Source organism: Cuculus canorus, chromosome 5 (assembly GCF_017976375.1).
Source record: "Cuculus canorus isolate bCucCan1 chromosome 5, bCucCan1.pri, whole genome shotgun sequence".
Lineage (NCBI taxonomy): Eukaryota > Metazoa > Chordata > Aves > Cuculiformes > Cuculidae > Cuculus > Cuculus canorus.
The window spans coordinates 59,083,273-59,096,846 of NC_071405.1; the positions used below are offsets into that span (position 1 = coordinate 59,083,273).

The following is a 13,574-nucleotide window of genomic DNA, read 5'->3' on the forward strand; positions in this document are numbered from 1 at the left end:
CTGCTTCATGAAGAGTTCTGCTTTTAGAGACAGAGTCAACCTTCTTCAAAATAATATGTGGCAGAAAAGTACATAAACTGAGCAAACCATTTGAGACCTCTGACAATGTTAGCAAGACAGAACACGCTCAGCTGAAATCACAAAAATTCACACTGTAGTCTGATGCAAGAATACTGAGGCACAGTAAAAGATGGCCTCTTTGTAAAGATAACATTGATATATCTTTAATTTTTTCTTTAGTTATTAGTGAAATAACAAATTCCCATATCTGTGAATACCCAGTGGTGAGACACTGAAACAGGTTCCCAGAGTTCTGGGCACTTCATCAATGGAAGTGTTCATGGTGAGTTTGGACAGGGCTTTGAGCATTCCAGTGAAAGGTCCCCCTGTACGTGGCAGGGGAGTTGGACTAGATGATTTTTAAAGGTCTCTTCCAACCCAAACCATTCCACTGTTTCACTGGAAACTGTGATTTTGACAAATAGAGTTCCACTGGAGCTGTGATTTTGACAAATAATCCAGGTTTACAATATGAAGAGGAAGAATGGTTTACTGAGTTATCAAAAAATGAATCAAAAATTTAATAGGCGAGTTTTTCTTTATTACCTACAGCCATAGACTAAACAGATGGAATTTCATTTTCCCACCTGGGAAAATGCACACGAATCAGCAATTATAATAACAATTAGCTAGAGATAATAATAACAATTAACTAGAGATAATATAACTGAAGTAATCCAACTATACACATTTACATATAACTGCAGTTTTTCACCTGTACTTGAGTATCTGAGTATATTTTTAGCCAAGGAATATCTCTTCGGAATTCCTTTCAAAATAATTCCCTTGAAAACATTGAATTTTAGTTGTAAAGCAAGCCTAATTAAGCAGTTAAGCACTATTCCAAATGATTGTGTTTGAAACTTCTTAAGAACAATAAGGTTAACTCTTCAGGAGAGTTTAAGCTTTCAGAATTTTCCCTCATTGCTGCAGATAAGATTTAAGAGACTTTCCGGTGCTGTATTTCAGAGGTTCAATTACTGTTTAATTTCGTATTAATGATTTATTCACCCATTTCTAATGGAGTATATTACAGGTTTCTCCCACCCTACTCCCCAAAATAATTATTTCTGTCATTTGAGAATTGCTCAGTAGTGCTCAAAAAACCCAACGAATTATGCATGTGCGTGCACGCACACACACAGGTATTTTATATACAAAACCCTATGCTAGAACAAAGCTAATATAATTGAAAAGTCAAACACTCTCACATTAGGGAAGGTTAGAATTAAGGCCATAAGATCAAGTTCAGCATATTTATGTACTCTGTATTCACAGCACATCTTTTAATTGCATGGCCCCACACTGCTTTTATCTGAGCAATTAAAGAGCACTTAGCTGTATATGGAATTTCAGGGCACTAAGAAATACGAGGAAATTAATGATTTTGCCTCCATGCCTTTAATACTGTACACTAAACAAAACACAAGCCACAAATTGAATTAACTAAAAAAAACCCATAATTTACTGTATGCAAGAGACATCTGGAAAGAGAAATAACATACAGCTTAACAATTAAAGAATGTACACACAAGCACTGAAACAATGTCTATTTTTTTCCTCAAAGTTCTGAATGTTCATGCATGGTTACACACTCAAGAAATAAATTCATTACATTGAGATAGACCGATAGAGTGTGCTCATACTGAAGTTTTTTCCAAACTTTTTGAGCAAATTTTCAAAGATTTTGACAGGAAACATAGGAAGTTAAATTCTTAAAGTGACTTCCACTCTTCCGTTAACTCAGTCCACTAACATCTTCAAGCTGCTTGAATGAAGAATGGCTAATAAGACTACAATCACTGATCCTTAAGCAAACACAAATTATGCATTTACTGGCATCAATTAGCTCTCTTCTTCATAAACTGCAAATGTATCTACTTCACCGCAGTACTAATCAAGTCTTCTAGATTACCACAGATATTAAGAACCATTCATAGAGAAACTATTTTTTCTAATCCTATTTTAGATAACAATATGAAAAATGGTTTTTTCAAACAGCATAGCAACTACAGACTTTCAGTTTGATATCACACTACATAAATTCATCTTCTAAAAAAACCTGAAGTTGGCAATGGTGTGGCAATTCTTATTTCTCATTGCCCAAATTATCTTTTATGAAACTATCAAAATTTAAATTCAATTTATCAAATCCATTAATAGGTGTAAGGATAGTAACATCATTTTACTTCAACTCTATGTACAAGGAGAAGGAATACTGCAAATGTAGATCCATACACAATGAATTCATCTGAAATCAGTACATCCATTGAATCTGAATGGATAGACTTAAGGCAATATTGATCTAAATCTGGAAAATGCCATTTTTTATCAAACTCATGAAAATAGAAGCAGTCTGCTAATAAGCCTAACTGGTATAATCAGATTTTGACTAAAGTCTCAGGCAAGAAGTCTGATCTGAAATTCTAAATAACTTAATGATATCCTGGAGTTCTACATGTAACTTGGTATAAAATAGCATGTTATATACACACAGGCATTGAAGATAAAGGTAAGTAAGTCCTAAACATAAGAATAAGCGGAAGCGAACAGTGTACTTACCAGACCAGAGATGAAGGCCATCAAAACCATAAGAGTACAGGTCATCACCAACTCCATTGCCTCCCCATCCTTCCCCACCTCCAGGATAGGGGGCATAACCTGAAGTAGAGGCCCATCCAACTCGTAAATGGGTAGGTTCTGCCGTCAAGAATGGATCAACCTGATCAATTATTAACTCAAAGTACCACTTCTTGTATTGTGCAGAGCCCTCAGCAACACCCAAAAATATATTTGGCCTTATGCTAAGAAAGAAAATGTAAGCCGGTTAGTGTGAATGCGACATCAAATTATATTGTTGCATAATAGTCAAATCCACATTGCAAATACAATAACAAGGTAGATGTCCACATTTTGCTTATAATATTTTAAATAGTGATCCATTTTATGACTTTATAAAGCTGCTGTAGAATCATCTTCCAAGATATAGGTTCTGTGCTTTGGAAAATGTATAGTCAAAAGAGGGTTAATACATTAATTTCCTAAAATAAAAAAAAAAAACAAACCAGGAACAAACAACTTTCATCCTTCCATTTCAGAACAGATCTTACAATTAGAAAATTCTTTTTCGGCACAATTTCAATTACAACTGCCATATTGATAATAAAAATGAGTTTTTCAGAAGTTAATACATAAACACTTCTAAAATGTGCATCTTAATCTTGAAATCTTACAGTATTTTCTTCAACTGATTATTAAAGACATCTGAGTTCCATTTTTTCTAATAGAACAATAAAACATGTTGCTATACCTTGTCACATCATTAATCAAACGTGTTTGCAAGAGTAAGTCTCTTCTAGGCAGTAGATTGTCACAGATCAAATTTTGATTGGCACGAACTGCAACTCCATTACAAACACAGAGAGAACAAAGCACATCAAGAACCTTATAAGAAAAAATTAGAAGAAAGGCAGGTAAAGGCAGCTGCATATACTATTATTCAGATGTTAGCTTAATTTGCATTCAGAGTAGACCTAAATGAAGGAATTTAATTATCATTATCTTTATTATTTTTCAGTTATTTTTCACATATATGGTCTAAGCGTAGTCTGTACTACTGATAGAGCACAACAAACATTTGTGGAACACAAATTCAGAACATAGGGTTTGCAAAATGCCTCATAAAACCTTCCTTTGAGATTCTGTATTGTCATTGCTGTCAGAAAAAAGCAAAAGTAGAACAGCTGTACGTCAACTCAATACAATTTTTTAAATTAAATCTCGTTGAAAGTTTGACAAGTAAAACTAAACTCTTTTAGGAACGTACTACAGTCAAAAATCTGAGCAAAATTAGTGGACAGTTCTCAACTGCAGTTGTCAGACTGCTTGTGAATCTGTTCTGAAAGCGTGTTTCCAATACAAGTAATCCATTTATTTAAAAAAAAAAATCACTATAAAGCAAAACAGAGTTTCAGAAATATCTTATTCTAAAATTTCAGCTTTATTTTTTTGGTCATAGTCTGAAGAGTGAAAGAGATTGACATAGTTCTCCCACAGATTACTGAGGCAAAAGGTTGTGGAAGAGAGAACACAGTAAATTAGTGTTCAATGCTGATTGTCAAAGCTTACACTTCTGCAAAAAACTGAGAAGCTTAAAGATGCACTTGAGCTCTGACAAGGAATCACTGAACAATGAGCCCAAATCATCTACTGACCATCTCCAAGACAAAGCACCATCTTCACACTGTTGATTACCATTTTGGAAATTCATACAACACAAGTAGCAGCAGAACAGAACATTTAGTTTAGCCACTCCTGTTATCTGCCCGGTGGATTAGCACAAAACCACTCTCAATAGGCGTTTAAGCTAATATGTTATGAACTTTGCTATGTACAAGCCCATGCATTTTCCTTTCTACCATCTCCGTGATTGAGCAGTAACCTCTAGCAAAAGGATAGAGGTAGTAACTTAAATAACCACAGAAACTCTGACCAGTGCTCAGCTGCAAAGTATCTTAATTAGGTTATTTACATAAAAATTCTCTAAATAATCTCTATGCACTTCCTGACCATATTTATGACACAAGGCTTTTCATTAAGAAATCCTTCAAATCACAAATTTCTAAGACTATTTTGATTAATAATATCGCTGTTTCTTTTTTTCCTAAATTACAGCGGAATTTCTAATGTAGTAGGACGAGACGATATACTATTTCTGAGTAACAAATACATTCATTACTTCATTCCTAACTAATCTTTAGTCAAAGACATTACAAATGGAAATGCACAAATCTGTTATCCGGTCTAATTCTCCTGAATGCAACATTTTCCTTTTCTGATTTAAGTTCACACTATGAGGTCCACATTAGGACGCTCCAGTTGAAATCCTCTCTTTGTAGGTGATTGGCGCAGTACAATAACTTTGTTAACAACTAAAAACAGTAATCTAAATTTACTGCTGTAATTTCACCTTTTCTTCTTATGACTACTTACATCGGTTCATGCTCATTAACTGTGCTTTAAAATGCTTTTTTCCATATCTGTAGTTGGTTAGGTTCTCCATATTACCTTCCCCTGTAAATCAGCAATTTCTATTCAATAAAACTTCCACTGTTCTTCCTGAAGATTATCAGTCTTTCAAATAAAATTTCAATTGAGGAAGGAAAGGTAAAAAAAATCACATGTAAAACTGCATTCTCTGTGTTGTGATGTAATGATGATCCCAGCCAGAAACTGTGTTCACCTTCTTCTATCATAATGGATTGCATGTTGACCTGGACAGGCAGACCCTCCGCTAGGTAAAAACTGGCAGGTATGATTTGGCTTGATAATCTCAAAGGCCTTTTCCAACCTAGTGATTCTATGATTTTTCTGATTTCTCATTTCATTTTGTTCTTTTCTCCTGCAATTATTAATACTCAAGTGAAGAATGACTTTGCGGATTTAGTTCTGTCTTTGTGCGGCTACAACAATAGTAGTTTACTGCTTCTGCAGAGACCTGCATTACAAAGCAAACTACCCTATCTGTCAGAATGCTTAATTTTCTCAGCAAATCCAGAGTTCTGTCTGGATATCAATATTTCTTAGCTATCTGCTTGTCACACATATTTGCTAAATTTAAAACTGAAGAGCAACTTTATATTTCACATTCATTTAATTTCAACAAAGCAGTTTTTCAGATGTACTTCAGGGTTATTTTATTCTTTTAAAGGTACTAGAATTACTAGAATCACATATTTCCACGCAGACATTTTTTTCCACAAATCATTGTAAGATTATGAATAAATCCTTAGTTTTTCCAAACATACCTTGTAATTGCGCCCATGTTTATCCAATAATGAAATAATAGATTTGATGTGCTCCTCTGCTATTACATTTAAAGCTTCTGGGCTTTCAATTAAGATGCAGTGCAACACTTCCAAAATACCTGTATGGAGGGCACAGAAATAATGTTGTCATTAAATCATCTGTGCAACTGAACAAAATCTAAAAGCTAAGTAAAGAATGGAGTATCTTAAGAGATGCAGTCTTTTTTCCCAGCCCAAGAAGAGAATGAAAACATTTTAAGAGAGTATTGATATGACTATGATGTGAACTGCATTAAACATAAATGCATTACGAAGCTGTTAATTTATGTTTTCTCTTGAAAATAGCCACAATTTTAAAACTACTGGAGAAAAATGAAAGATACTTTGTTGAACACCCTGTAGTGGAAAAACCCTTCCCTCTCTCTATATATAGATGTTATTTGCACTTTTGCCCACAAACACCTCTGGTGTTATTCATAGCAACAGGACAGTAGACTCGATACTCCCTGACCCAATCCATTAATTCATTGAAGATGCATTCAACACCAATTCAAACATACCAAATATATGGAACCCAACAAATGCCACAAAAATGTCTGTTTAAATGCATTACTTGACTCATTTAAAAAACAAACAAACAAACAATGTTTTTGTTTTTTAACACGTATTCAAATAAAAGTGCTCTGACATTTATTTATAACATAAGACAGTTGTGTATGGTGTATTGATATTTAAATTACATTAAAAAAATGTGAGTCTTACCTGAGGAAGATTCTAATCTGTCCAATTTACTTATTAGCCAGTCAAGGTTTCTGGAAAACTGAGTACAATTGTTTCTGTTGCCACGAATGAGAGCAGCTGGGGAAAATCCACACAGTATAATTTTATAACAGGAAATTTCCGTTTGAAATCACCAATGATAATCGTATGTATTTTAATAACATTTTAATAATAATGACAATAAATAACAGACAAATCCTAAATACACGTAGACAACAGTGATAAACAATTAAGATTTTCATTAATTAGAATATGATCTACTGACATAACTTCTAAAGAGCACGTAGTTTTTGCAGTTGACATTGGTCTACTGGATAAACAAGAACTTCAGTGAAAAACATGTTTTACTTATGTTTTATTTAATTGTTAAATTTAAAAAGAAATAATCTGCCTTGTTTGATGCAAATGTCAAGCACTGCCTTGATCAAGGGACTGAAGCACTTCTTTTTCTATCTCTTCCAATCAATGAGTAGGAAGATCAGATGCAGAAGTTTAACCACAGTTGCAGGTGGGGTACTGTGTTCTTTAGCTCTACTTTCCGATTAAAACATGTTATACAGGAATAGCTTTTTGTCTTCAGCAGGGCACAATGTTATTTGACTATACTTTGAAAGGCCATCAGCATTCAATATTTCAAGAAATGCTGACTATTTTTCTTCCAGAAGTTATTACTGATCACAGAAGAACAACAAAACAAGCCTTTCATGTACAATTGTCAAGGATTTTTATTACAAAGCACTAATTTAATATTTATTACATGAGAGCAAGCATGTTGAAGACATACCTGCAGAAGACAATCAGGACTAAGTCTGCAGAGATCTACATAGCAATAAAGAGGGTTTTTTTTACATCCTACTTTTCTTTAAACTCTAAGGCTAGCAAAATGCAGCTGATAGTATCTCATTACTTTCTAAATCAGTGAGATTTTACCAGAAGCATCTGCATGGCTGTGCTATATGAATGACATTCTCCAAAGCACACACACTCCTTCCGCATTTTTGTTTGTTCTCGTCCTAACTCTTGACTTGTTTTTTTTACTTTGGTTCAGGACTAACTTTCTTTGTAATGAAATCAGAGTGTACTTAAATGCCCTCCAAAGACAAGATTCTCCTATGTGAGGGATTACGCAATTTAAGTATCAAATTAGTGATTTAAGGAAATACACCTATACATACTTCTTATCTATTATTTTGGCCCTACAACACAGAAGCAGTTCACTCTAGAAAGCATGGCAATGATTTAAGCCACTTAAATCTATATTAACATTTAAAAATCTAAGCCTCAGTTGACAAACATGGATTCAGTAGACCTGAAAGTTCAGAGTATTACTTTTAGGCTTCCCTTCACCTTCATATATGAAGACTGTTTTCCAGTTTTTCTAATTTTTAAAATAATAATTCACACGTATTTGCATAATATAGGTACATTTAAATAAGATACATTTTTAAAAATATATGCATTTGGCATGCTGCACCAGTGCTTTTCCTAGCTGAGATTCGTTTTTCTGCTGTAACATGACTCAATGAACTATGTAATAAATATCAGTAAGTATAGGGAAGTAAATCACACAACAGAATGAATAACACACAACTTAATCTTCGGTAGTGAAGCTGCAAGTAGGATATAAAGAATACATATTCTGTTTTTTCACATTAACGAATTATTGAAGAACTTACCTAACAATTTATAAAGGAGATTCAAAATTTCTTTCCATGCTGTACCGTGTTCTTCTCTTGCAATTCCAGCAAAATGAGCTGCACTGTTGTAGTCATTTAAGCGATCAATACAATTCAAAACTAATGCCAGCATTCCCTAAATGTAGATGACAGAGAAGAAAGGCAAATGTATATGAAAAAGCATTTGTTGTTGTCCTTTTTAAATATTTTTTCCTGTACATATTAAAAAGCTGTGTCATCTTAGATTAAAAGAACCTATTGTGCTTACAAGATTTGAATAAGCATTTTTCTAGATAAAAGTCACCCATTTTAGAGAAAGATTCTATAATATTCTCTGCTTATTGAGGTTAGTATTATACAAAGTAAGGAATAAACAAAGCTGACAATAAAGGCTTTTATAATTTTTGTGAACAGAATCTTTTTTACATAAAATCATCATTACACAGGGGAAAAAAACACTTTAAATTTATAGAGAAAGAAATTTTCTTTCTATTTTCTTTCTTTCTATTTTTGTCTATTGGAAAAGTTGGAACTTTTACTATACAATAAAAAAATCTGTAAAATTGAGAAGTTAGAATACTAGAATAGATTTTTAACTTCAGTTTGATTGCAGACTAAAATGGTATTGAAATTGTAAAATATATTTCCTATTTATACTGGGTGTATTCCATTTTCAGAGAGGAGCAATTCTACAATTATGCAATACAGGACTTTCTTTAAAACTAGTGTAGATATTTATAGAGTTCATGTTTCACATCCCAGTGGACAGACAAGACATTAGAAATAACATCTATCAATTATACAAGTTTTAATATTCATTTGGGATATCTAGAATTTATTACTTCATAGAGAGAAAAAGAAAATTCTTGTCACAATAATTTCTTTTAAAAATGACATCTGTTTAAAGATGCTCAGAAGTATTAACACCAAATTTTATGAGAGAGAGCACGTGGCCCGTGACAAGTTTGGAAATGAAAAATAAGTAACAGGAAGTTATCATATTGTATTATGGTCTACTTTATATATAGATCAGCTTCAGAACTTTATATTATAAATCATATGCATGCATCTAGATTATGATGTTTATTTTCTTCTCAATGTTTGTAACAAGATACGCTTAAAATTAAAGGAATATAACAATTCCTCTCTCTTCACCTCTTCTTTGAATAGATTTTGTCTGTTTTTGAGTGACCGAAGCTTGCTTTGCTTATCTTCATGTTCCAGGTCTTCTTCGGGAAGCTGGAAGTAAGTAATTAGGTCTTGCAGAGTCTGAGCCATCTCCTCAACAGGCAGGGCAGTGGGCGATAGTGTTCTGTTGTTTCCACTATGGAAAACCACAAAGAGAATGACCAGAAGCATTATTCATTTCCACAGTATCATTTGCAGTATCATGTAGCAGACTATATTCTAAATCTGGTCTTGTTATACATATGATATACATAGATGAGCAACAGCTGATCTAAATTTCAAATAATTCAAATATCTGTTCTTTGGATGTCCAGCACTCAGAGCTTCCTAAAGTGGCATCGTGTTTCTCTTTCTGCACCGATGTATATAAAGAGAATGATTTTTAAAAAATGATCAGAAGAAAAAAGTCAGCAAGAAGATGAAACAGAGATGAAGGACATACCAAAGTACTTTCTTAGAGTAACTGATTTTGTTTAGATGCTTTAAATCTATTTTTTATATAGGTGTAATATTCAAAATAAAATAGTAGCAGTTATTGAGGCTGCAAAATCCCAGTCTTCTAGACAAAGAACAAAAAATAACAAGTAATCCTAAACATTAATTACATCTTCTGTATCAACTCTATACAGAAAATAAAGGATGGGATTTTAAAATAGAACACGTTTCAAGGAATCTCAACAGTCAGTGAAATAATGTCTCTTTCCTGTTAAAGCATTTCCTCAGTCTTGGATGACAACCCAGTTTTTCAGGATCTGACTCACTACTATAAACAGTACAATCTAGGAGGAGCTGAGGTGGTTCTGGTTTTGTATCCTCAGGACAGCAAATACAAATGCAACAGTAGGACAAACTGTTTTAAGCACACACATACTTCAAGAGGACTGGAAAAATTAAGCCAAAGTCAGTGTATTAATATGGTGAAAGCAAGTCAAATTTTAATTCAGAAAATCTACTTAATAAATATTACTGCTTAAATATTACTTTGGATCCAGAGAACCAAATTAGGGATGAAATAAACACAGTATCTTTTTGTGCTCATTTTGTCAATGATTTGTTAAGATTCAGCATCTCCTGAGGACACCACAGCTCTTCAGTCAGCAACACACCAATTTAGATATACTGGTTTAAATGATATTCCTGTCCAACACATAAGTTTTGCTATTGGACAGGACTGTAACTTTCCATACAAAAAAAGGTATTATGTTGTCCGTGTGTGGCAACTATATTAGGCAATTACTTAACAAGTACAGTTCTTTATATAACCTTCTCAATAAATTAAGATTATGACAGAGAAAGTCTGATGTCACTTGAAATTGTTCCATTTCCATGACTTCTTAATATCCTTTGTAATATTGACTCTATGATTAGCTCACTCATATATTGAATGTTACACAGTGCCCATATATCCAAGACCTTTGACGTTCTAATCTGTGAAAATAACCACCACTCTTTTCACATTTGTTTTTGAGTTTTCTTATACAGTTAGTGGAACAGCCCAATCTTGGACAGTTCTTACTAAGGTATAATTACTAACTGCATTGCCCACTGGTACAGCAAAGATTTGGAAGATAAATACTATTCATAAGGTAAATCTATTGATTTTATTTTAAATTCTTAAAATCACAACTTTGATTCTTCCTCAAAACAAGATAAAGTCAATGCCTCTCTTCTGAGATATGTTACTGACTTTGAATATGCATAAATCCACTCCACTGCAAATAAACATGTTAGTTTAAATGGGAGATTTAGGAATGTTCATGTAATAATTTGGCTTAGAAAGAGAAATTAAAAAGTTGTTCCTTTTACCTTCTCAGCTGACATTTAGCCTTCTATCCTAATTGTTGTTACTGTCCACGATCTGTTACACTGCATAGAGTTCACCAGAGAGGACTGCCTCTCCTCTGGATCTTTAAAATTTCCAGATACAATCAGAGAGGTGACAGAGAAGTAGGAGGACCGACAGGATAGGTTATTGAAAAGATACAAGTAAAATGTTTTGCCCGGATTTTGAAGGCAATAAACTAGTATTCTCCCAGACTTGCAGAGAGCTATTTTGTACTTTCTTCTGTTGTTTATTTGCATAGGCCCAGAGCTACTATGGTTTCCCATCATACTTTTGATCTATAAAGTATTAGGTATCAATATACCTTTCAAATACTCTGACAAAACTGAATGGACTTAGCTGTAATATTAGGTCTACCGAGAAAATAGAAAGATAAGAACACTTTTATTAATATTGTGAAGTTCTAGCTACTGTAGAAAACCTACTAACAGAGATATACTGAGATCATTTACCATGTTTTCTTCAGCCTGGATTATGATCTAGTTTGCTTCTGGCTTCAAGGTACTAGATTTCACATAAATAATCTTAAAGCAACTGTTTTATCTATTCAATGGCATTCTAAATACAAATACTTGAAAGCAGGTAGTAAGGATTCTGTTAAAGAAAATATCATTTCAGAATACTTTTAAATACAAACATATAAGATGGGACCAACTACCTTATAAACTGGCTGAATAAGCTTGTAGTGTTGCGAATGATTCGAGCAGCCTGGGATTCCTCATGTTGACATCTTTGTAAGGTTAGACCATCATCCATATGGCCTTCTTGGTGCAGTATAACCTATTGAAAGTCATTAATTATCACAATAATTATGTAAAAAGCCTTAGTGTCTTGAAAAGTTTTGTAATTTACTGCAATACTGCACTGAAAATAGTAATGGCTTATTTACTGAGCTACTATTTGTTAATCACCTTATCTATACAACTGTTTATTAATTAATTATGAATTCAATAGTATCACATAAAAATTAATCAGAGAAGGGTTTTAATATACCTTATATACCTTTATTCACCCACAACTCATTAAACGTATAAGCATTGAATATTTTCCAAATGAAACAAAACATGTCATTCGATATTCTGGCTGTCAGCAAAAGAGAATCTTCACCACCTTAAGCATCATTTACGGAAGTATTCATCAATAAAAAGACTACTGACAAGAAAAATCAAGCTGGAATGACAAATATCCTAAAAGTTACAATGCAGCTAAAGGAGAAACAACATTTATGAGCAATTTCTGACGCAGTTAACTATTCTCTACACATTATCTTGTATTCTTACCAGAACCAGATGTGAACGCCATATGAACTCCAAGTAATAGCAGAGATCCTTTGATGGGGTTTTAATTTTCTCTTCAAATTAATACTCAATTTCATTTAAAGTCACCATAATTTTTAGCTATCACAAAAACAAGTCTTGATCATTTTGAGTCATTAAAATCCTACAGCACTTTTGTAAGAATTAAATGTATTATCCTGCTTCTCCTGCCTAAAATAAAAGCTATTGAATTTTCCACTGAAAAATTTTTTTCTAGCTCTGAGATAGTAAAAATGTGTTGACCAACTTCCCAGTTAGCCGAGTAATTCTGAAGGCACTGGATAGTTAACAAAGAGAAGAATAATGTTATACAGGTGCTTTCTGCTACTAAGGGGTGGGAAGGTTATTTAACAACAGCTTTTTTATACATACAGTCATATAGGATCCAAAGTACACATGTTCTCTTTTCCTTCCAAGATGGTGAGGAAGTGCTTTTAAAAGAGGCAAACATCACCCTATGAGTTTATCTGGATGCCAGAATCCATTGAAATGTCATAGAGAACACTGGGAAGACATTTTTTAATGAGTATATTGACAAAATTATCTTGTAGGAGACTAGTTTATTTATTGGTCATCTTTCTTCAAGTACGTTTTTCAATCTCGGCAAAAGAGAGAGATCAGATCAAAGTTCTGGCAGATATCATGCAACAGAAGCCTTATAAATGATGTCAGAATTTCTTACATATTTGTGTCTCACAAAGACAGCATGATTACTAGTTCTACAAAACTACACCAAAGGCAAACAACCCAAATTTTTACTTGGCATTCTGAGTATTTTATAACAGAACTAGTTCCATAGTTGTCCTATCCTCTCTAGATTTGCAGCTGTCATTGATAATAACTAGGTTATATGAAAAAAAAACTCACCCTTTTTCTCTTGCAAAAATAAAGTATTTCTCAATAC

The 13,574-nt window shown here is 33.2% G+C and overlaps 1 protein-coding gene across 5 annotated transcripts in view; it reads right to left on the reverse strand.

Annotated features, from left to right (window-relative positions):
- RYR3 (ryanodine receptor 3) overlaps nt 1-13,574 on the reverse strand; it is a 220,382-nt gene that overhangs the window by 130,574 nt on the left and 76,234 nt on the right. For all 5 annotated transcript variants that reach the window (XM_054069060.1, XM_054069058.1, XM_054069057.1 and 2 more), the window contains exons 12-18: nt 12,013-12,134; nt 9,479-9,647; nt 8,324-8,459; nt 6,630-6,725; nt 5,868-5,986; nt 3,371-3,504; nt 2,623-2,864 (exon numbers count right to left, since the gene is read on the reverse strand). In XM_054069060.1, the coding sequence (XP_053925035.1) occupies nt 2,623-2,864; nt 3,371-3,504; nt 5,868-5,986; nt 6,630-6,725; nt 8,324-8,459; nt 9,479-9,647; nt 12,013-12,134 (1,018 nt within the window). The remainder of the gene's footprint in view (nt 1-2,622; nt 2,865-3,370; nt 3,505-5,867; nt 5,987-6,629; nt 6,726-8,323; nt 8,460-9,478; nt 9,648-12,012; nt 12,135-13,574) is intronic.